Source organism: Sarcophilus harrisii, chromosome 1, assembly GCF_902635505.1.
Source record: "Sarcophilus harrisii chromosome 1, mSarHar1.11, whole genome shotgun sequence".
Lineage (NCBI taxonomy): Eukaryota > Metazoa > Chordata > Mammalia > Dasyuromorphia > Dasyuridae > Sarcophilus > Sarcophilus harrisii.
In genome coordinates, this window is record NC_045426.1 from 437,433,407 (window position 1) to 437,458,882 (window position 25,476).

General features: G+C 35.1%; 1 protein-coding gene across 1 annotated transcript in view; it reads left to right on the forward strand.

Moving 5' to 3' along the window:
* ZNF704 (zinc finger protein 704) overlaps positions 1-15,635 on the forward strand; it is a 321,406-nt gene extending 305,771 nt beyond the window's left edge. The window contains exons 8-9 of the mRNA XM_031946228.1: positions 1,130-1,230; positions 9,088-15,635. Coding sequence (XP_031802088.1) covers positions 1,130-1,230; positions 9,088-9,199 — 213 coding nt within the window. The 3' untranslated portion in view covers positions 9,200-15,635. The remainder of the gene's footprint in view (positions 1-1,129; positions 1,231-9,087) is intronic.
* Positions 15,636-25,476: the final 9,841 nt, after the last annotated feature.

Sequence of the window (25,476 nt, forward strand, 5' to 3'; positions counted from 1 at the left end):
AGGTCTTGTGAGCAGGGGATGGGAGGGGATATGATTAGATTCAAAGCCAAGACTACAGATGGTCTCTTGATTCTGCCACTTACTCATCCTGGGAATGAGTTCACTCTATTCAGCTAAATCCACCTCTAGAAAAAGAATGATACAGTCTGAATACAGACTGAAGAGTACTATTTTTGCTTTTTTTTCATTCATTCATTTTTTACATTCATGTCTTCTTGCACAAAATTACTAATATGGAAAAATGTTATATATAGGATTGCTTACCATTTAGGTAGGGGGTTTGGGAGGTAGGGAGGGATAGAATCTGGAATTCAAAACTTTTAAAGACATTGTTTTAAATTATGTTAAATATATTTTAACATATTTAACTTAGATTACTTGCTATCTAAGGGAGGGGGGAAGGGGGAAATTTTGGAACACAAGGTTTTGCAAAAGTTAGTGTTGAAAAATTATCTACGCATATGTTTTGAAAATAAAAAAATTTAAATAAAAAAAATTTTTAAAAATTGTGCTAACATAATTGGGGGGAAAATAAAATATATTTTTATTTTTATTTATTATATTTTTTAAATATATATACAAATACAAATTGAGCATTACCCTATTCTTGGGATCTGGTAAAAATTAATGTACACCAAAATACACCAAAAGCAATCTCTAATACTGGATAGATCATTTAGAATAGTCTATGGCAGGGAGGGGGAGGTAGGGGGAGGTATACCACTAACAAGCCACTTAATACTTCATGGTTCTGAAGGCATGATCCCTTGATTTCTGTTAACTATTTTCAAGTGGAAAAAAAATAAAGTTAAAAGTACTTTTCAAATATAGATTGTTACTAAGGACAGCTTCCAGAATGAACATAACAGAAGTTTGGGTATTGTTCTTTGGCTGTCACTGTTTTTAACATGTTGTCTTTCTTGATTTACATTTAAAAGAAAAAAAAAAGCCATATTGTCATTATCTTGTCGGTTTTAAAAGGCAACCTCTGGGAAGCAGAGAATATGCCTTTTCTTTGAGTAGTCATTCTGTATATCCAAGTGTCTTACACAGCACAGTGTAATGAGAAGGAGAATTTTAGAAAAATAGACATTACATTGTAAATTGTGTTTTCTGTGTTTTCAACTAGGTTTCCCCAACACACAATCGTCCTGTGGGCATAGGAGAGCAGAGACAACAACAGACTCATTCAGTCCTGTCTTCACCTCCCAGAGGATCAGTCAGCTTAAGGTATGAGTATTGAAACTGCAGAACAACAAGTGAAATCCCAAGGGAGCCAAATAACAATTAGAAATACATCAAGGGAACAGATAAATAAGAAACAAAAGCTTCTTTAAACCTGTTCTGTAGTATAATGGTATAATTAAAATCCCCTTTCCTTCAATCCCACTTTTTGCATTCATAAGGCATTATGCAGAGTTTTCAATTGCAAGGTGAAGAAAAGTAGTGAAATTTTTAGAATAAGTGTTTTATTGAAGGACAGGTAAAGAAAGGCATTTATTGTGTTTAAGGCTCTATAGTTATATAAATTAAAGGCACAGATTTTTACTCTAAGCTATGTTTATTCAGAGTTATCTGCATATAGCAGGTTAACTTAAGTCCATCCAGGCTTCATTAGATGAGTTTTATATTAAAGAAATAGAAGGAAAATATAAGCTATCTGATATCAGAAACAACTGACCTGGAAAAATGGTCAAGGAGAAATAAATCAAGAATGGTCTTCCTCTCTGAAAGTTATAAATTTTTTTAAAGCATGGACACTGTACTTCATGAAATCATATATGAAAATTGCCTAAATCTGTTATAACCAGAGAACAGAATAAAGACAGAATGGATCCGCTAATATCCTGCTGAAAGAAATCTCAAAGGGAAGAGTCTCAGTAATACCACAGACAAAATCCAGAATTTCTAAGTTGAAGGAAAAATACTGAACACATGCAGAAAGAAACAGTTTAAGTACCAAAGAAACCCAATCAGGATGACATGGGATCTGACAACTGCATTCTACAACAGAAGAAATCTTAGAATTCAGTATTCTAAACTGCAAAAGCTATTGTCTTACAAATTTACCCTGAAGAGCTCAAGGGGTTTTTTTGTTGTTGTTATTTTGTTGATGTTTTGTTTTTACATTATAATCATGTCCAGTTTACCCCTACTCTGGAGAGAGGTATAACAAAGTAACACAATAAAATTTACAATATAGTGATCTCATCTGAAAAGATATGCAGCATTCACATCTGTAGCACCCCCATTCCCACATCTCTTTTTTAATAATTCTTTAAAAATTGTTCTTTTTAATTAATAAATTTATTTTCTCTCCATCCCACTCAGTTAAGAGGGAGAGAAGGAGGGAAGGAGGGAGAGATGAGAGAAAGGGAAGGAGAAAGGGGGAAGAAAGGAGAGACAGGAAGGGAGTGAGAGAGGGGAGGAAAGGAAGTAAAAGAAAGGAAAAGAGAAGAAACATAACTTCCTTGTGGCAGATACAGTATGCTTAGTCAAACAAAACAAATTCCTTCAGTGACTATATACAAAATGTTTGTTTCATTCTGTACCCTACTGCTATCTCTCAAGAGGTGATAAAACAAACAAAAAATAATAATAATGACTCAACCCAAAGAATTAAAGAATTCCATTTAAAATAACTACATAATGTTGGTTAGTTGTTGTCCTTTGTTCTCAAAGATGTCCAAAACGATTACATTATGTTGGAATCAAGATACAGTATGTCTGATTGTGATTGATCAGACCATTATGAACTCAGGGTGCTTTATCACAGGTCAGGCACAAGTAGTCTATGTGAACAATTGGGGTGGGCTCTCTAAATTTATACATCTTGCCTTTCTTTTGAGCTACTTCAGTTGTACTTTGTTCATAGAGCATAATGCCTTCTTTGAAGCATGTATGTCATGCTAGGCAGTGCTTTGCTGGCATTTTCCATGTCAATTAACTCCAAAATTCTTTAGAGAAATCTTGAGCATGTCCTTGTATCACTTTTCTGATAAAGGTCCTATTTCCAAGATTTATGAGGAAATACGACCAATTTATAAGAGAAAGAGTTATTTCCTAATTGATAAATGGGCTAAGGATCAGTAGGCAGTTCTCAAGTAAAGACGTATTAAAAATTAATATATAATATATATATTAATATATAGACATATTTAAAAATACTACAAATAATATGTAGATAATTTTATATTAAAATACTTCTGAGATTACAAAAAGATTTCTAAAAGATTAGCAAAGAGGACAAAAAAAAAAGGAAAATGGTAAATGGGAGAGATTGAGGGAAAATAGGCACATGGATGCAGTATTGGTGAACCTGTGGATGGGTACAACCATTCTGTAATTTGTTTTTGTTCAGTCATTTTTGAGCCCTGTCTGATTTTTTGGACCCCCAATTGGGATTTTCTTGGCAAAGACACTGGAATGATTTGCCATTTCCGTCTCCAGCTCATTTTACAGATGAGGAACCCTAAGCAAACGGGAAGAAGTGACTTACCCAGAATCACATAGCTAATAAATGTCAGAGGCTAAATTTGAACTCAGGAAGATGAACCTTCAAAGCAACTTAACAATTATATACACAAAAAAAGTTACCAAATAGTACATGCCTTTGACCTAGCTATACCACTGCTAAGCCTAAATATGAAAGAAATCAAGGAAGAAAATATTCCTAAAATGTACAAAATTGTTTTTAGCTGCACTTTTTTGTAGTTAGCAAAAAAGCTGGAAATTGAAGGCATGCCCATCATTTAAGAAATAGCTGAATAAGTCATGGAATGTGAATGTGATGAATATTTTTGTCTTGTAAGAAGGAAATACATTATTTCAAAGATACTTGGAAAGACTTCTGTGAACCGATGCGAGGGAAGTGAGCACATAGAACCAGAAAAACAATTTCTATTTCAACATCATAATTTTAAAAACAATTTTGAAAACTATTGTAAATCAGTTAATGAAATGATCAGAATAAGAACAATTAAAACAATAATATCGCTTTGAAGAAACACCACAGAGAAGGATTCTGGGATGATAGTGGATGAATTAGGTCAGATAATTTTAAGCTCTCCAGATTTCCCCCACAAACAAAACAAAATTATGCTTCAATGCAAACATAGACCAGTGAAAACTAAATGAAAGTTGGGGCAGAAGAGTGGTCTTTCTAGGACAACCAGAGAAGATCCTAAAAAAGACCTCAAGATCTTCAACTAGTGTGATGTATAATAAATACCTCCAGGCTTCTGAAACAGCAAGCTGGGAATATCAGGGCTTATTGGGTTTAAAGGAAACCTTAGCCCCAGCTATAGGAACTGTCACTTCCTGAACAGTATTGGGAGTAGAGAGTCTGCGTATAGGAAGATTTAGGGGACCTCTTCTGTTAAGGAATGTCAGGCTCAGATGTGCCGTTGAGACTTGGCCCTGGGTGAGAAGGAACGAGCACATGCCCAGTGAGTGCAGAAACAATGGAACACAGAAGCTGTTGGCTGTGGGCACCTTCAGGAGGGTGAAATGATTGGTTTGGAGTTCCAGGCCAGAGGAAAGAACTGAAATAAAGCCAGAGGCACCATCCCTCCCACCCCCACCCCAAGACTAGAAGTATTTACATTAACAAGCTCTTATTTAAAAAAAAAAAAATGAATTAGCAGGCAAAGGAGAAAGAATACAACCATAGAAAGTTACTATGGAAATAGGGAAGACTGGGGTTCATCTTCAGAGGAGGATACTGAAATTTTAAAAAGTCTCTCCTACCCCAAAGAGTCACAAATGTGTGACATTTTTAAAATATGGCTCCCCAAAAAGAATTTATAGAAAAGGACAAAAAAGACCTTGAAAATCAAATGAAAGAGACTAAGAAAAAAAACTAAAAATAAAAAACTAAGAATAATCCAAAACAAACAAAAAGATTATAAAAAGAAATTATATATGTATATATACATACACACATATATAATGAAAAATAGAAGAGAACATGAGGTATTTTATAAGAAAAACAACAGATCTGAAGAATAAATCAAGACGAGAAAACAAAAATAACTGGTCTAACTGAAAGCTATGACTACAAAAAGAATCTTGACATAATAATTCACAAAATAATTAAAGAGAATTGTCCTGAAGTGATAGAATAAAAGGGGGAAGTAGAAGTGGAAAAAATCCACGATTAAACATCTGAAAGAAATCCTACAAAAAAACATACAAAAATATCATTGCTAAATTTTGAAACCCCCAGATCAAAGAGAACATTTTACAAGCAACAACAACAAACAAAAGAACCAACTCAAATATATTGAAAGTGCAGTAAGACCTACCAGCAAGTATAATATAAGACCATTGGTTCTGGAATACTATATAGCAACAATAAAAAAAAAAAAAAAAACCTAGGGCCAAAAATATCACATACAGTAAAATTAAGTTTAATATTGAATGGAAAAATGGACATTCAATGAACTGCCATAGTTTCAGGATTTTTTCACCAACAAACCTTAATATAAGAGCAAACATCAAAGACTAACTTCAAAGGAATTCAATAAAGACAAATTGTTTATGTTTTATATGTGGAAATATAAGCCATATGTCTGATATTATCACTAATAATTGGATAGTCCGAAAGAAAGATTGAGGTAAAGCTAAGTATGATGTGACTTCAAAAGAACAAAATTGCATAAGAAAAGGTTAAAGAGTAATTATGCTATGCAAATGAGGTATAAGAGCAAGAACAGCCATAGGAATTAAATGTGGGAGGAAGGCTAGTAGTTCTGAATTCTATGTATATCAGGAATGGATTAAAGAGGGAACATTATATAAGCATCCAGAAGGATATAACACCCTCCCAAATCTATAAAGAAATAAGAGGGGAAGGGAATAGAATAAGGCAAGGTATAGAAAGGTGTGTAGATTGAAGAGAATGGGATAAGATGTATGAATTAATAGGAAGAGGATAAAGAGAGAGGGAAAAGGGGAGTTAAGATAAAAGAGGGATATTTAGGGGGAAGTTGGGGAAGGGGGAATTAAATAATAGCAAGGCAAATTAACCAGCAGAAGTAAAAGTAAAAGAATTAGAAAGGATAGGAAATAAGGGATATGTACAAACATACTAACAATGATCAGGAGTAGAATTCATTAGGAGAAAAAAGTTGGTGTAGTAATCATTGATCTCAAAGTCAGAGTTAAAAAAGATTCACTCAAGAAAGAAATCTACATTATATGTCAGCCATATTAATATTTGTTTAGATCTGTATTTGTGTGTGTATGTGTGTGTATATATATATATATATATATATATATATATATGTATATGTATACATAAATATATCTGTTTAACCATTGCTGCTTGGGAGAAGTGAGCAAAAGGAAAGGGGGGGAAAAAGAATAAAGTAAAAAGTGCACAACGGAGAACAAAAGAAAATCTACAAGAAAACAAAGAAAAGATGGATAATTCTAAATACATGTTCTATTATTATGTATACCTTCTTGAAGTAGAAATTTATTGTTACATGTTTTGAATCCTCCCTTATGTTTGCTGTGCACATTACAATTTTTTTCTATTTTGTATTTGTTTTAAATAAAGAAAAACAACTTTTGAAAATTGTAGGAATGATGATCTTTACAATGACTACCCATGATTTCAGAGGACTGATGATGAAAATCAAAGGGTTGAAAAAATTTGCAAATGTGTAAAATACCCAGATGACAAAATAAAACTAGAGAATTTAAACAACCCAATTTCAAACCATACATGGAGTCCCAAAGAAAAAACTCCCAAACCAGATAGATTCACAAGTAAATTCTACAAAGCATTCAAACAATTAATTCTAATATTATGTAAAAAGTTTGCAGAAATAGCAGAACATAAGTGATCTCACCAAATTCCTTCTATGACATATAGTCTTCATAACCATAAGTTAAACCAGAAAAGGATCATATAGTTCAATATCCCTGATGAACATCAATGCAAAATATTTTAGCAAAGAAACTAAAATAACATATCACAAAGATTTTACACTATGATTAGATTAGATTCATATTAGTAATGCAGTTAGTTTAATAAAAGGAAGACTAAATTTTATTTCCCATGTTATAATAAAATGAGCAAAAATCATATGATCATATGAAGAGATGCAGTAAAAGCTTTAAACAAAATACATCTGTTTCTGTTATAAAACACAAAGAAGACATGGGAATTAATGGAGTTTTCATCAAAAAGATAACTAGCATACTATATACCTAAAATGAAGAGCTACCATTATATGTAATGGTGATAAATTAGAATCCTTTCCAATAAAATCAGATATAATAATAATGTCCATTATAGCCACTTCTATTTGATATAATACCAGAACTACTAGCTACAACATTAAAACAAGAAAAAATAATTGAGGGAATAAGTATAAAGAATATTATTAAATTAATTATTACTTTTTGCTAAAGAAATGATTGTACATTAAACCTAGCCAACTAAAAATTAATTGAAACAATCTTCAGCAAACTTATGTGATATAAAATAAACCCACATAAGTCATCAGCATTTCTATAGAATACCAATAAGAACTGGTATGAATATAAACCTAGAGAGGAAAAAAAAATTGGATCTTTAATAGAATACAGGACTTTTGTGTATTTCTCATGAAAAGCCTACAGCTGAGAAAGAAGAAATTATTCAGACATTCTTGGCTTCCCATTAAACATGTTCTCAGCATTTCATTCCTCACCTTCATCTCTAGCACCTCACATCCATCAGAGCAACATGGCACCCTTGTTACAACCTGATCTTCCCAGGGTTCTCTGAAACTGCCTGCTCATAATTTCTTACAATATAATAATATTCCATTATACTCACATATCACAACTTGTTCAGTCATTCCCCAATTAAAAGACATCCCCTCAATTTCTAGTTCTTTGCCAACACACACACACACACACACACACACACACACACACAAAACCTGCTATTGATATTTTTGTGCTTGTAGGTTCTTTCCCTTTCCCTCTGTTTTTAATTGTGGGTAAGGAGGGGAAGAGAGATAGCAATGTCAAAAAGAGGTCATTCAGATGTTTTTAAATTCACAGATGAGAACAGAAATTCAGAAAGAAACACAAAAAAAAGCAAGATAGCCTTGAAATGAACATGTGGAATTTATTACATATTTTTGAAAAAGGAAATATGAAAAGAGATTCATAGTTTCATATGTGATCCTTTTATTGTACTCTTCTGTATATATGAAAATCATTTTTTTTTTTTGGTTTAAATTCAGGGGGAAAAAAAGCAAGGAAAAGGAAACCTCAAGGAGTAACATTGTTTTATGAATACTTAGGCTCTTTTTTAATTTAAAAAAAAAAGTAATTCATGAAGAATCATAGATTTAGACCTGTATGGTACCTTAGATACCATCTAACCTAATACCTTCTTATTACAGATAAGGAAACCAAAGGTGAATTATTCGAGAACACATAGGTAGGAAGCAGTCAAGACAACTTAATCTCAGGTCCTCTGACTCCAAAGTCAGTGTTTTTGCCACTGTACCATATATTACCTCTAAAAATGTTTAGTGGAGTTCCATCCCCAGCCCAGAAATAGGGAGGTTGAAATTTAAGAGGTACAGTAAGGTGTCCAATTATCTAGGCCTAACCATTGTAATTCAGTGATGTGATTCCCAAAATTTAATAATCACTTGAAATCCCAGATAGTATTTCATTTCTTAAGTTTCTACCAGGGGGTTTTGCCGCTTTTAGGAGACATATATTTCCAGTAACTGGCACAGTGCTTAGTAGGTACTTAATAAATGCTTACTAATAGATTGAATATAATAAGTAACATTTATATAGAGGTTCCAGGTCTGCAAAGCACTTTGCACAGTTTGTCTCATTTCATCCTCACGCAGCCCTGTGAAGTAGGTCCTTGTTGCAACTGAGATTCAGGCAAGTGAAGGCCTTTGCTCTTGGTAACTATTTTAAGTGTCTGGGGAAAGATTTGAACTTAGAGGTTCTCTTAATTCCAAGACCAGAGCTCTTGACCTGCTCTGCCACAGTGCACATTTTAAGAGAAGGTCCTGAGAACTGCCATTGATTAGATGCTTCTTTTCTGTCTTACAGAAAGCCACGGGGGGAGGGCAAGAAATGCCGGAAGGTTTATGGCATGGAGAATCGAGATATGTGGTGCACTGCCTGCCGTTGGAAGAAGGCCTGCCAAAGGTTCATTGACTGAAGAGCAGAAGCCTCAAAGGTGCGGGGTGTGGATGCCCAAGAGCCTGCCTACAGCTGCCCTTGACACTCTTCCTGCCCTCTCTTTCCACTCCTGGTTTTGAAAAGAGCTTTTTTGCATTAACCACAAAAATGCATTCGTAGCCAAGGTGAAGCCCTTCAAGAAACCTGTGTGTGGAAGAACAGCAAAAAAAATTTTAAAGTAACTAGCATCACCAACCAGTATCCAACCTGGAGCAGCTATAACTTTTTTTTTAGTTTAAAAAAAAAAGTTAATCTTTTGCTCTGTGACTTCCTTACCACCCTGGCCCCAGTAGATCTTGTAACTGTACTGTGAACTTCTGTAGCAGTTAAAACAACAAACCCTTTTTGCCCTAGAATGGAGGTATCTTTTGCTATGTTTTCTGACTAACATACCTTCCAAGATTTTTTTCTGACACTTTAAAAAAAACAACCTACCACATAAGCTACAGTTTATTCAACAGCATTTGTACAAAGAATGGACTCTACTTCTTAATTTCCCAATGTGAACAGTCTTGCTTCTCTTTCCCATTTGACTCCTTGGAGCCATGCATATTCTGCTGTGCTATAGGGACAAACAGCACTCATGATTTCGTTTCCATTTGGGGTTTTCTTTTTTAAAAAATGGCCACACACCAGAAGTCCTGTGGGAGCTATTAACCTGTAAGCCCCTTGGGACTTTTAAGAACACACAAAAAAATAACATATGATGGAAATCACCAGCAAACTTCAGCCATGAGCTGAGATCAGGAAATCCAATTGTCATCATTGGTAAACATCTGGGAGCTTCATTTAGTTTCCCAAGAAGCTTTTTCTAATTGCTTGGCTTTTTATGATGTAGTGGCCATGCCATGAGAGGCAGCATTCTGCTTCTCTCTACCTTGCTTCAACTCCATCAAGAACTGGTCCATGTAGCCATCTGGGTAACCCTTACTTTTTTTCAGGGATGTGATCCAAACCAGCAGCTCAGCTCTGTTTACTATTATTGCTTGTTTGTGAGACTGTTGCCAGTGTAATGGGTCACTAGTCCTTTCCACAAAAAAAAAAGAAAAATTCTTCAACTGTTTTCCGAAAAGGTATAAAAATCAGCAATGTCCCATACAGATTAAACCTGTGAGGCTGGCTTTAAGTGCAAAGCAAGCCTACATAGTGTCATCCATTCTAAAACATCATTTTGAAGTTAGAAAACTAATTCCTATTTTGAGTGCACTTTTATAGATTTTTATGCTTTTTGCATGTCTGGTATATGGGTTAATGAATACTATAGATCTTTATTGGGGTTAATGCAAGATACAGACCTTTATTTTTTATCATTTGAAAAATTTGGGGCTATTTATTGATAATTATCAGAATGGAGAAAATACAGTAAACAAAAAGAAAATGCCATGTTGGATGTATACAAGGTGTAGTTATAGGAATATCTCTGTTTAGTAGGGTTAATATTTAAAAACCATAGTATGTGTAGGATCTAAGGTCTTAGCTTACAAAAAAAATTATTTGAGAGCTAGGCCTAGCCCTACAAATAAGTTAATTTTCCATCCAATCTAAAACTTATTGCCCTACTTAAACCTTACTTTCTCCTACTCCTGTGCAAAGAAGAATAGCACCTTAGAGATGTATTGTGTAGAACTCGAAAATTATCATCAGCCATAGGAATGTTAAAATAAAATTGCACAAAGGAAGGGTGTTACTGTGTTTAGAAATTGTATATACTTACATATACAAATTTCTAAAATGAAATCTTTTTTATACCTGATTTTCCTTTTTATATTTAAAAAAAATAACAAAAGGAAGTACAGGTAGGTTGCACAGTGCAATATTCTGGCCTCCATTATTTATGCTTAATTTTTGGCACATAGAGAGAATCATGGTCTTTTGTTTCTTATGGGTTAATGATCAGCCTGGTTTTACCATTTCAGTTTTAGTCAATTCTACTGATAATTCTTTAAAACTCCTTTAATTCCAGATATTGGAATATACCATTTGTACAACCCAACTTCAGTACCAGAATTCTTGGGGGGAAAGTACTTTTTAATACTGACTATATAGTATGATATTCCCTGAATCAGCTATGAAAACAGTCTTTGAAAAATTCCATCATCTTCTCACACATTTATTTGCCCCTAGTCTCACCACCCCCTCAAAAACAAGATTCTTTTTTTCCCTCTCGTCATTGTGCCTATCATAAGACTTCTTAAACCAAGATAACACTACTCACCCACTCAGTAGGATGGTTTTATGTATGGTTAAGGATTTGTTCTGATTTCTTTTATGACTAGCTACTATGATCAATGATCAGAATCAAGGCCTCCGTCTGTGACTAAAAAATGGAATTTTGTCTACTCTATGAAGCTCCTTGACCTATTTGCAGATAGAATCTATTCCTTGGTTTTGTTTGTCTGATTAGCCGATAATGAAGAACTGAATTCTCCACATTCCATGAGATCTAGGTGTAGGGGAGAGCTCTGCACAGGATCAGTTTCTGTGGCCATTGCACTCAACCCCTACCTCCACACCCCTCTATCCCCACTCCCAAGGAGATATTCCACTGTGGATGATGTTCTCCAGAAATACTTTAGATAACCTTCCCTCCCCAACTTCAGTCATCATCTGATTTTCAGAACCAGTACAACTGTAATGAGAGGCATCTGCATCCCAGCCACTTACTTCCCTAGAGTGCCTACACAAAACATCACTTCGGTTTAAAGCAAGAGTTCCTAACTTTTGGGGAGGTCGTTGACTCATTTGGCAGCCTGGCTAAGCCAATGGACCCCCTCTCAGAATAATAATCTTAATAGATATTGTTATAAAGAAAATCAATTATACTGAAATAAATTACCAAAATACTTTTTAGAGCACAAGTTTGTAGATCCCAGGTTAAGAACTCCTGGTTTAAAACCATCATTGTTCATACTGAGTCACCAAATCAGCCAAGGATGAGCAATACAAAAAAAAAGGTGCAGAGATTTTCGTTCTAACTGGTTTCTAGACAGCAGGTTTTTATTGGGCACTAGACTATGTTCCAAGGCTAGGGATACACAGCCCTGACTTTGCTTTTATAACACATATCCACATTGACATATGAACAACCCAAGCCCCATATTTTGGTATTTGAGGTAGCTGGGAGATATATTTTTCCTAGTTGACGTACAAGAAGGGGAATTGTTACTTCTTAAATATAAACTTAGGAAAGTTGTGGTGGTAGTGGTTGTTGTTTTTAATCCAAAAAATAATTCCAATCTACAAAAACAAATTATTTTATCTATTTTTAAGAGAAGTAGGGTAATTTGGTTATAATTATTTATCTCATGCCAAATTAAACTATACGTTCATTTTATAATGTTATATTGGTCAATATATCACCTTAATTCTTCATTTGGTAGTTGGAAGAAGAGGAAGGAAAGAAGTTGACTTCATTCTAAAAGCTCCAGTTACTCTCTTGTTACTTATGTAAATGCCTCGTGCAACACACTGGAGCTCTGCCCACACAGAAGGAGTGGCAAGAATATGAATTAAGGTCCAAAAATATTTCCAAAAGCATCTCTGTGATTGTCACTTTGATTTTTCACAAAGTTTCCTGTCTTCTCTATAGAGGGCATATCTTTACTGCCAACATTGTAGAGCCCAACTATCTGAAAAGACAATGATACCCTATATGTACTGTGATCAGCATGGCCACTTCCAAAATCAGGCATCCTTTATCTTAATAATTCTTATAAAAAGCTTTTGCCAAAGCTCCTCAGTGCTTTCCAGTAGAGATGTACCAAACTTCTTTGAAAGGAGAACTTGAAAAGTAGAGAAGAAGGTTCCCATAGGAGGACTCAGGTGGGAGATGGGGGAAGAGACCTTCTGGCAGCATAGGCAGGAGTTCATCTACCTTGCACAGATTTGAGTGGTGCTATGACCAAACTGATTTTAGGGGCTCACCTTTGCACCTCAAATCATGACACCATCATGGCTCTCTGAAAAGAAAACAGACTGCAGGCTCATCTAAGGAAGAGGGAAAAGCCCTGATGAACAAAAGCTTCCATTACTTGGATAGAAAGGTCACTTCTCTTCTTAATACAAAACACAGCATGGATGCTCCCACCTCATCATCCTATACATGTTGGCCATTTTTTCTTCTCTAGCTGGGAGCACTGGGGGTAGTCACAAGCAATGAATTCACTCACCCAGCATACTCTGTGCTCTACAGCATATTTTTGTCCATAAACTGTGACCTGGGAGGCACAAAGGGAGATAAATGCTGTGCTGAAGTACCACTTTTATTACAGAATTGCCTTTCTGGTCATAACTGTTATCTGCAAATGAAACTTTTCAGCTGAGTGATGCAGTTGTTATAGGCCTTTGACTTTCCATGAAATTTTAGCATAAGGATTCATTTGCATGGTAGAAATGAGTTCTGAAAATGAAGTCTAACCTATGAACTTCAAAGTTGATAATTAAATGTAAGTGGACTCTGTCTTTTACTTTTACTAAGCTACACTGGAAAGCAGCTCTCAGTTCTAAATCCAGAATCAGTGCTGCAAATGTTTTAATTTTTTTTTCCTCTCAAAGGCTTCAATGGAAAGGGGAAAATGCAGCATTCATCTAGCCTGAGAAGTGACTAAAATTGTATATAATAATAGCTCGCTTTTAGACAGTGCTTTACCATTTACAAAGCACTTTACACACAGTCTCATTTAATCCTATGAGAGCAGTAGGGCAAGTGTTATTCACCCTCCTCTCGCTTTTAATATAAAGTAGAATACCTTGGTAATAGTTGCAAAATAATGTAAATAGTACTCATTTCCTCAGGGAAAATTAAAGGGCAGAACATTTGTAAATTAGGTCTGGTGGACCCTAACAGGAGTAAGAGTTTTAATATGTATTTTTAGTGTTTTTTCTAGTCAAAGCTATGTAGCAAAATGAAGATGATGTCTAAATTCAGAGAAGACCACAGTAAAGGGGAGGCCACTGTCTTAGGTAGCATGCAGCTCCTCCCCTGCCGTGTGAGTCTCCCTTAAGGAATAGGTATATATTTATAGCTGATCTGAAGTTCTAAGATTGGATTTGAATCCCAAACAGATATTGCCTGTGGCTTCTCCAGCCCTGCAGTTGTTTGTTGACTTTGTATAAAGCTTTTTTGAATGTACTTGTAAACATGAAGTTTTGTCATCTCCTTCTACAATCCCTCAGTTAAATAGCTATATTATAGAAGTGGAAGTCTGTACAACAGAAGCAGTTTAAAATGTGTTTTGCACTCCATAGCATGCTGTAGTGCAAACCTAGAAGTACCTTCATGGGTAAGGTACTCCTTTCTTCCAGATACTGTCAAATTTAGATCGATCTTTCTTCATGTCTTCTGTAGCGCTGACCCAAGTGGAAGCTAGGTAGAATTCATGAATATAAATGAGAGCCAAAGCAAGGTAGGATTCATGAATACAAATGTGGTTGTGGAGCATATTATAGAGTGCTCTAGGCACATAGGTCTAGTAGAAATTCATCTCCATGAGAAAACAACTACCAGAGTTGCACATAACAAAGTCTCCACCTTCCTCAAGCCTACAGCAATTTCTCCTTATTAGAACTTCTTGGTAGAGTCCTTTTGCATCTCAGTTTGCTCATTCAAGTAGCATTAAAACTTTTAGGTGACATTATTAACATTCACTCTCACCCGGATAGCTTATAGAAATAAAAATTACAGTAGACTAATGGGTTTTCTCTGTATAGATAGCAATCCTGCCTTGTAAGTCCCCAGGAAGCATAAATGCATGATTTCCCAGGCTTGTGTTTGTCATAGGAATGGTAATCAAAGGAGGGATTATTCTTCTGATCATTTTTATATATAGTTTTTTGTTTAGTTTCCTTGTTTCACAAAACAATCTCATTCTGTGTAACTTTGCTGTTAGTCTGGGATTCAGAACGCTATTTGATCAGATCAGTATGTAAATTTAAATAACACTAAAATGAACTTAAATTGGTTTGGGGGAGTTTTTTTGTTTGTTTTTTTTAAACCTATTTAAAAATCTCCACCCTTCTAAGAAGCAAGAGACTCTACTAATAAGCTCTGGTGCTTGACCTCTTGAGGGGACCAAAAACATTTTTCAAGATGCCCGGTGCTTTGTCAGCAGCAGCACAGGCTGCATCCTTGTGGTTAGAGGAGATGCTATTCATCTCCATGAAGCACACCTAGGGCAGTATTTCTATCAGGCAAGAAGGAGGAGGAGCAGCCTTTAATACCAACAGTGCAACTCTCCCTAAACAAAGGGCTTCACCACTTGGATTCCTATTGACTGGTCACTCCCTAGGTCTCTTATCTCACTGCAGCAAGGACAAGAATAGGCTAAACTGAAGATGTACAATAAGAGAATCCCCAATTCATAGCTCTTCTTTTCCACTATCATTACCAGAACCTAAAATGGTGTTTCAGAGTACTGTGGGATGAAAAAGACATTCCAGAAGAGACATTTTCTATGCCATTTTAAACTAACAGCTTTGACTGTTAGTCAAAAGAGGCACGTTTTTTTATTGGTCACGTATTTAACTTGTTTTAAGACACTCAATATGAAGTTACTAGCTGCCAGTCCTACAGATGAGTTTATTCTATGGGAATTGTAGAAGTGTATGTAATGTGAGAAATTAGCCATCATTGGGTGAGATGAGAATTTTTTTTTAATCTATCAGCTCAAAGATAGAATTCATGGGGAATCATCAAGATTTGGGGTTCTTTAGTTCCCAGAATTAGTTATATCTCTTTAGTGAGGCCTAATAAACCTCTAATAAACCAAATGCTTAATCTTTCGACGTGAGAAATATTATCATAAGGGATGACAGGTTATAAGAAAGTGACTGTGTTCTCAAGAGTCAAGTAGGTTAATCAAAACAAAAATTTTTTTAAATTAAAAGTGAAGTTGATATACTAGAGATCTTAATTCCTGCCTAAACATTTTTGGCTTTATTTAAACAATACTGCAGTATCTATATATTTTGATTAGATCTATTCCCAGATGCTTCAGATGTATGTCACCTAGGTTTTCAGTGGGGAAAAAATACCCTGATAATCTCAAATTTGTGGGGCAGTTTAGGTGTTACAGTGGATAGAGTTCCAGACCTGAAGTCAGGAAGGCTCATCTTCCTAATTTAAAATCTGGCCTCAGACACTTAATTAGTTATGTGACCCTGGACATTTTACTTAACCCTGTTTGCCTCCATTTCCTCATCTGTAAAATGAGCTGGAGAAGGATATAGTAAACCACTCTGGTATTTTTTACAAAGAAACCCTAAATGGGGTCACAAAGAGTTGGTCTTAACTAAAATAACTGAACAATCTTAAGTACAAATTGGAATGTAGAGGGTAGATGCAAATCCAATGGTCTATCTCTTTTGAGGTAACCAGGAAGGCAGACAACCATGTGAACTCAAAAAGGCCTTAAAACTGAAAACTTGAGGGATTATGATGGATCTTGAAATTGTAGATTTACAGCTGGAAGTGACATTATATAATTCATTTAGGAAACTAAGGTCCAGACATGAAGTGACTTGTTCAAGATCACAAGGGGTAGTCAATGACAGAGCCAGGTTTCAGTCACAGACCCTTTAATTCCAGTGCTCTTCCTACTAAACCAAGCTGAGTCCTGGGAAGCTTTGTATAGCCCATAGATCTTGGTGATACACAGGTCAAGTTCCCAACCAATTTTTATTACTTTTTTTAAACCAAAAATATTTGTTTCACCTAAAGGTAGACTGAGCCTTATTGAAGGTATACAGTATATTCTGTAGTCAGAGCCAGCATTGTATCATATCTCCCTTGGTCTTTCAGTCTCATGCATGGAGAAGTTAAAAACCTTAGCTGTTTAGTGAAGAGAGAAGTCAGTGAGGTCATATCTCACCAGAAATTATTTTTTACTGAAGACAAATTCAGAAATGTGATCTCCTCAGACTTCTGTCTAAATAAAATTCATCAAAGCATAATCAAAGTTAGCTCTCCTGCTGGCATGGAGTACCCAGTAGCACTGAAAAAAACTGCAATTGCAAGCTTTCTTACTGATATAACTACCGCAACCACTGTGACGAGAAGGGGGTAGCCCAGGAGAGCTGATGCACCTTTAGAGCAGCCAGCAAGGGAGTCCTCTGCAATTATTGTAAGATAACACACTTTGCTTTCTAATGCCAAAGCCCTTTGCCATATTCTCAGCCCTTTTCCATGTTCCTTCCATCTCCCCACCCAACAAGTTTTCACTATGAAACCACTATTCTTTTCTGACCTAGTAAAATTCTTGTCACCTTACTACAAAACTTTTGTGTATATTCTGGAGCTTCCCCCTGGATCTCAAAGGGAGATTCTGTGCAAATATTAAAATATATGTATATATAAGCTTCTCTGAGGGCATTTTAGGGAATTAGCCATGGCTATATCTTGGAAAGATTAGTTAGAACATTCTTCATTCATTTGGATAGCTAACTTAAATAATTTTTAAATCCTATGTTAAAATTGAGTGCTATTAGTTTTAAAAGACAACATGATTTTTAAGTTATTCCTAAGTAAACATTTGGAATTAAGTCTTTGAAGCAGTCCCTGAAGGTTAAATTGAGAATGATTAAAATCTGCTCCTTGTCAGGGGCAGTTCTAGAGCAGATCCAATGGATTAGGGTCTAAATTGATCAGGGAAATATGTGCAGGAACATTTGATACCCCAAAGGCAACCCAGATGCTGAGATGAGCCTGGGGATCAGCTTCAGAACTAATTCAGATTACAAAAGAAATGAAATAAATCTTCTAAGATGGTATAAAAATTAGTTGATAGAGCTAATTTGGAGCAGCTTGTGAAAGCTGATTTTAAAATTTTTAGTATGAGATTGACAAACACTGCAAGTCAGAACTTGACTTATTTTGTTGGTCATTTAGACTTAAGAAAGTATTTAAGAAAATGTTACTAATGAAAATTAAGCTTAAAAAGTGTGTCGTATGTTCATTCTTAGAGTCAATTGTCAAATAAATACTTACCAACCTACTGTAGAATGGAGAAGGTGCGAATGCTTTACTTGTGGTCTGAACTCAAACTCTTAGACAAGCCTGAATAAAGAGTGATTTCAGGATAGAAAGCTAAATTTACTAGGTATCCAGTTTAGAGAACTTTCCAGTGCTATTTCAGAAGGAGCACATAGCCTACTTCTTGCTATAACAATTGTCAGATATCTGTACTTAATACACTAGAATTAAACTTCTCAATTTCCAACACATTCCTAGCTGAAGTATCTTCTTTATCAGTGTCAAAAATGACTCTAAATAACAAGAATTTTATTCTTCAAACAGATTTATGACAATTAGAAAAGAATAATAAAATAGAACATGAAAATAAAATATTCTAATTAATCTGCACTTTTCATTACATATATACAAATCTTAAAATTTTAAACACCAAATAAATTCCAAATTGCCAAATAAGTTTTTCCTACCCTGAAAAAGTGGGGTTTCTTTACTTCTAGAAGTTTTGTTTTTTTACTTAACCATGGGAGTAAATCAGTACAAAAATTAAAACCTAAATGAAAATTTAAAGGAGAAGAGGGAAAAGCCAACTGAGAAAATAAAATATTGAGTCAAAGTTGGATATTCCCTTTATTGGAGTTATTCAAATTCTGGCAGTTTTTTTTTTTTTTTAATTGAGCACAGTAAATAGCCTAAGGAAAATGATGTATTAATGGGTTTTACTTCACCCTTCTATTACTTTATCAGCTTTGATCCTTAGTCCTCTCACTATTCATCAAAGAGCTACCAGAGACTGTTCCTTACTTTCAAGGAGGTGAATATAGTACTATAGTGGCTCCCATTGTGGGAAATTCATCATAGTTTACTAATTCAATTATTCTGATTACATATTCATAAACGCACATGTTCCAAAAGTTTCTTCTATAGTGAATTAAATGTTTTAGATATTGTTTTTCTGATGTGAAATGTACAATAGTAAAAGGAAAATTTACACCTCCCTAGGTTATATACAGGAAATATACACCCTAAAAAAGAATCTCATTTTGTAGTAGTTGACAACAGCTTTTTGACTGTGTTGGGATTATAAAATTATCTGGACAAATAGATGGAGAAGTGTATTGATATACACCTGAAAAGTGAATCCTTTTCAACTGACTTAGCATAGTTGCTCTGGAAATCTGAACTTTGCACATACACACACACAAATAGGAAGCTGCAGGCTTTTGAAAGAAGACAGATGATTACATTCTACTGCTTTCTTTCTTTTTTTTTTTTTTTTTTTTTACAAGTTCTATCAGGTTTAGCACCATAGGCATAGTTACTAAGTATGTTCCAAAGAGTGGCCCCTTTATTAATGCTATCAAAAAATGCTGCACAAAATTCTTAAGTCTAACTATTGCATTTGATTCCCAGCAGCCATTCTATTTTATTCAGAAAATTAATGAATAGATATAGCAGCTCAGGGAGAAGGTGAAAAGGTTTATCTGTTAAGAGGATATCTTCCTTTCTTTTGATAAGATTTCTGAGGGCTAATTCTTACCTTTTGTTTAAGTTGTCTTTTCTCTATCACTGTTTATTTTTTAAAGGCAGGACCAACACCACCTTAGAAGTGGTGAGTGAGCTAAAGAAAGAAAAGGATTATCCATCACCTAGTTCTTGGCCTCAGTTTACCTGTTTCCTAGACAATGGGAAATGTAGAGTTTGAAGGGATATATTTTCTTAGCAACCACTTGAATATTTTCTGTCTTTTGAGTGACTCAGTCTGATTAATTGAACAGCCTAACTTACAATGAAATGTTGATGTGTAAGCTATTTATCAAAAGAATACAACCATAGGGCCGCGTTTGCACAGGACGGCAGCAGTCTAGGAGCATCTTGCTGCTGCTGCTGTTATGCAGCTGATTTATACTTCTGGGTCAAGAAAAGGTCCATTGGGGGATAAATTCATTGTGGCTGGCAAGGCAGGTCCCATACCTGATCACCACCTTCCTTCAGGGAGAAATTTCCATCTGTCTGAAAAGCTTAGATGATCAGAGAACAGCTCGGTGAACGCACAACCTGCATTATTCACCACAGAAATGTCTGTTTGAGCTCTGATAGCTGGCAAAAGCAAGATAATCTTTTTGGATTTAATAACTGTTGCATTAATTGCCCAGTACTATCAATAGCATGGTTGTAGGGAAAAATTAAATATTAGCAATCAGAACCAATGACTTTTATTCCAGAACAAAGATCTTATGGAGACCCACATTTACAAAGACCACTTCATATTTAATCTCTCCATTGCATAAGAAAATGGACTAGCCCTGATTATTTGAATAAGCAATGTCTTCTCCAGTATAATCACTTTAATTTAATCATCATGAAAGGAGAAGGCAGTTGTGACCCCCAAAACATTTTTAAACACCTCTACAAGGCTGCAAAAACTTTCTCCTACATTGGAAATCAAAATATGAAATGTTCTGGCTAAGCCTAACATGGATTACAACGTTGTAGAAGGAGATATTGCCCCCAGCCCCAGTTTGCTGCTGTCTGAATTCATGTTAAGAAATATCCCCTCCAGGATATCAGCATTATCTAATGACAGGATTTCCGCAAATTCAGGATGAAAAGTATGACTTGTAAATCAGACTCTTGTTGGTATCTTAAAACATTCTTTAGCTTCTTGAATATTGATGGTTCTGACTTTTATCGATGTCTGGGTAAGAAAAAGACCTTGTTAGTGTATTCACAGAATATTTTGGGAAACCCCCTTCAGCTGCTGTTGGAGAGCTTTAGAAGAGACTTAGCAACACAATATGGATTTTTAGGGACTAAGGTAGGTAAAACTCAAGAGCTCAGCACCCTGGAAATATTCCTATTTAGTGTCTTCAATCACTGAAAATACCCTAGACTTAAAATAATATAGGGATTGGATTATATGTTAGCTATTTAAACTATACTATTCATTACTAAACGTTTCCTTGCAACAGAAATTTCTTGATATGCCCTAACTTTCCTATTTTTCTACATTAAGTGGTTAGAAAATATTCTACCATTTAGACATATTCTATATTGAGTAACCAGGTCCTGGTGCAGTTTCCAGCACGTTAACTGTATCAGTAACCCAATAGACTTTTTAGAAGAGCTCAGGATAAGAAGAAATTTGCTAGGTCCCAAAGGGTTCATGAGCACTATTAAATGCAACTACTGAGAAAAAATCAGTAGCATTTTTCAGATGGGGGTGGGTGGGTGGGAGGACATAACTACTACGGCAAATCTCACCTGCACCCAGCCCATATTGAGGTTTAAAAAACTCTGCTCCTGAAAATCAAGCCATTTTTTAAACTAATTTCAAACACCAAATCCAAAACCAACAATATAACAAAATTATTATTTGTTTTTAGAATGGGATACATAATAGATAGAAATGCTGGCCAAGAAAGCCTAGGTTTGGGGGAGATATCTATGTCATAAAGAACAAAGAGTAAAAAGAAAAAAGGGAAAGTAACCAATCTTCCTATTATCATTAAAGTGACACTTTCTTTTTAATTAGGCACGGATTTTGAAGTTAGATGATTAGATCGTTAGAAATACAATGTGATGGGGAAAGTGATGGTGAAGAACTTGCTTACAAAAGTCTTTAATATTAGTGAATGAATGTAAACAGTTCCAAGCTATGCATTTTCATACTTTTCATCAATTAACATGTATTTTGTATGGAGTCCAAGTAAGCTTTTTGTTCCCCATAGATGTTTATCATTATTGCAAATGTTACATAAAAACTTTGACTGCATGTCCTCACCGGGAAGGTTAGGTGCCCATCTATCTAGTTTTTTGAGCTAATGTGCTTTTTTTAGTCACAGTGCATTTAACTTCAGACTATCATCTTTATGTAATATACAAGTCCATCCATTTTAGTGGAGAAATGACAAGTGTTTTCTATTTTACCCATGGAGCAAAATGCTGGCTATAGTAAGTGTATATTCTTTCTTTAACAAGTGTGATAACTCGGGACTCCAAACTGTATACAGTTTGTAGGTACTTGCATAGGATAGCTGCAATATGAATGCAATAGATGTTTTCTTCCTCTGTATGTGTGTGTATGTATGTGTGTATGTATGTTTTTTAAGTCCAAGGGTGAGGGTGGGGGGGGGGTGTCTAAAAGATTTGGGTTATATAATTTCAAATGAATAACATGGAAATATTTTCTTCTTTAAAGCAAACCATTGATTGTTAAAAAAAAAAAAAAAATTAGCATGGAGACATTTTCCTTTGTTTTGGAATTTTTATGGATCACATGCCCCTCTCCTCATCCAATTGTACTTGTACTTCTAGTCTTTTCGCTAACATTTTTCCATTTGCTCCTTTATCAGAACTTGTCTGTGTTGCTTAGTGTGAAAAATACTCTTCTTCGTTTGCCCATTAATAGGACACACAGACTGTTCAATTTCTTTGCAATCCTGACCCTGCTTTGTGTCTCGAAAGACAGTTTCTCAGCCATCTGTGACTGCTGTTTCATTTCACAATTCACTTTTTAAAATATGAGAAAAGAGCTTCCAAACCTGATACTTTGGGTTATACTGGATATATTTGCTATATATTTAGAAGGTATGGGGGGAGGGGGTGTCTTTTTATATGATTTTTAGCCAAATTCAACTGTTCTGATGATTACTTTTCTGGATATCCAACTGTAAATAAAGCCTGTAAAGATTCAGGTTAAGAAACCTAAAAATGACTGTTCATTGGCTTTGTGCTAGCTTTTGGCATATTGTACATAGATTAGATTAAAAGTTTAAATGTTGGGGATTTTTTTCCCTAAATGTTGTTACTCTAAAAACAAAAACAAACCTATTTTGAATGTTTTGGGATTTCTTTGTTTTTGTTTTCTTTGCTTTTCATTATTTTGGATTTTGTGTGTTGATAAAAATAAATATATGTTTCCTAAAGATTTAACACCAGAAGAGAAAAACAACAACACACTGGTGCTGTTTGGATCGTGAGAACAATTTTAAACTGAAGGTTTGTGATGTAAAGCTGTCCACAATGTACACACCAATTAAGCTGCACTTTTCCTAAGAGACCAGCCACAGTCTACCTGAAATGGGCTTTCAGAGGACCATCACATGTTTACAGTTTCTGTTGCCCATTGAAGTGTAAAATAGAGAAATGACTCCCTCCTCATTGTTACATATTTGATACAGTAGGGACAGGGAAGCATTCAATTTAAGTAGAAAGAACAGTTTGTAAGAAAACCATTTAGTCAGAGTACTCTAATCTTTGGGATTTCAGAATTTGTGATGCTTGGATGTACCAATAAATATGCTGTTGCTTCTCTTGTCTAACAATATGTCTCTGGCCTGTGTTTTACTGTTTATCATTATATCAAGAGTGTCCCTCGCATAAATTTGGTCCAGATCTTGGCCTTTCAACCAGCCCATTCTGACCAACTGCAAGGATGTCCACAGACAAAGACTCTAAATGCTTTTGTATCTGATCCACCATCATGGAGTAAGTTTAACTTTCCCATAATAAAAAGATTTGTGTATTTGCTTCTAGTTGTCAGTTTGTTTAAGCAAAGAGTAGCCAAATTATGTACAAGAATAGATTTCATGTTTCCCAAAGAAGTAATTGGGATTTTCACTTCAATACTTCCAATAGATCTATAATCTCATCAATGTGTCCAGTTCAGTGTGATCAGAACCAATGTGTTCAAATATTGACCTATCATAAATTTAAATCTAAAAGGAATCTTCAAACCCATAAGGTCCAGTCCCCTCACTTTACAGATGAAGAAACTGAGACATAAGAGAAGTGACTTATCCAGGGTCATAGCTAATAAATGTATGAATTGTTCTAAATATCATACCATTCAGCCTCTCAATCTTTATGTGGCTTTTGCCAATGCCTGTGCTCCCTTCCAATTCTAAATCTTCTAACCTAGAATTCTCTCATAAATCTTCCACAAGGAGTCCAATCAACGTGCTAGGTACTTTCTCTATATATTAATATTGTATAGATAGCTGTAAGAGCTTGTGAAGTGATTTGACTCCTGTGTGGTCTGATTTTTTTTTTCCAGTCATTTATCTATCTAAAAGATTTACATTGCTTTAAACAGTAAAAAAAATCATACAGAAAAACTGACAGAGCTGCCTCTCACACAGTGGGATACCCCTTTGTTTTAAATTGTAGCCAATCAATGAAAAAAGATGAGATTTTTTTTCTTTGCCTATATAGAGGTACACAATGGGCAATCTCTCACAATATTAGCCTTGGAAAGTACAATTTAGACTTATATTAATGGCAATGAAGAGAAATCTGAGGCAAGTAAGCAAAAAAAACCTCCTAGTTAGTAAAGAGAGTAACATATTATGGCCCAACATTTTTGAACGGCCATTGTCCCATAGCATTTGACAATTTGTAGAGCTAAAAAAACATCTCAGAAATAAGAGATTTTTCCATGTCTGCTGATTTAGCTAAAGATTTACATACATAGTTAAACTCTGTTCTCTGCCTCTTAACTAACCCTTCTACTTACACAAGAACCCTAGAATATCAGAATTGAAAAGAACCCATGGGATCATAGGCTAGGTCATAATTGGAACATCAATTTTTCCTGATATATGCCCTGCTAATGACTGTGCAACCATCACCTGAAGAGCTCAGGAATAACTCCCAAAGTAGCCCAGGCCATTTTGGAGCAGCTCTAGTTATCAGTAAATTCTTCAATACAGCAAATTCACATCTGCCTCCCAGTACCTTCCATAAATTATTGGTCCTAGATCTGCCCTTGGGAATAGAGCAGAAAAAAAGTAATCGATCTTCCACATACCCTTCAAATGCTGACATTTGTCATGCTGACAATAACTATGCCCCCCCCTCGCCTCCCTTCTCCAGGCTAAATATCTCCACTTCCTTCAAACAATCCTCATGTGGCATTTTTTTTTAATTTCCCTTACCATTGTTTTTCCTCTTCTGAACATGTTTCAATTTGTTTCTTAAATGTGATGCCCAGAATTTATATGTGCTTTACGTTTTAAAAAACTCTTTTTACATAAACTCTCAACTAATATAAAATAGTAGATTGGGACTCTGATCTTCCTTGTTTTAGGATATTGTACTACTATTTATACAGCCTAAGTATGCATTCCTTTTTTTGTTACCTCACACTGCTGGCTCCTATTGAGCTTAGAATTTACAAAACACTCAGATTTCACATGAATGATCATCTAGTAAGATCAATCAATAGTCATTAATTTTTTAAGCCTCTCTCTATCTCCCAAATCCTATATTTGTTCAACTGACTTTTTGAA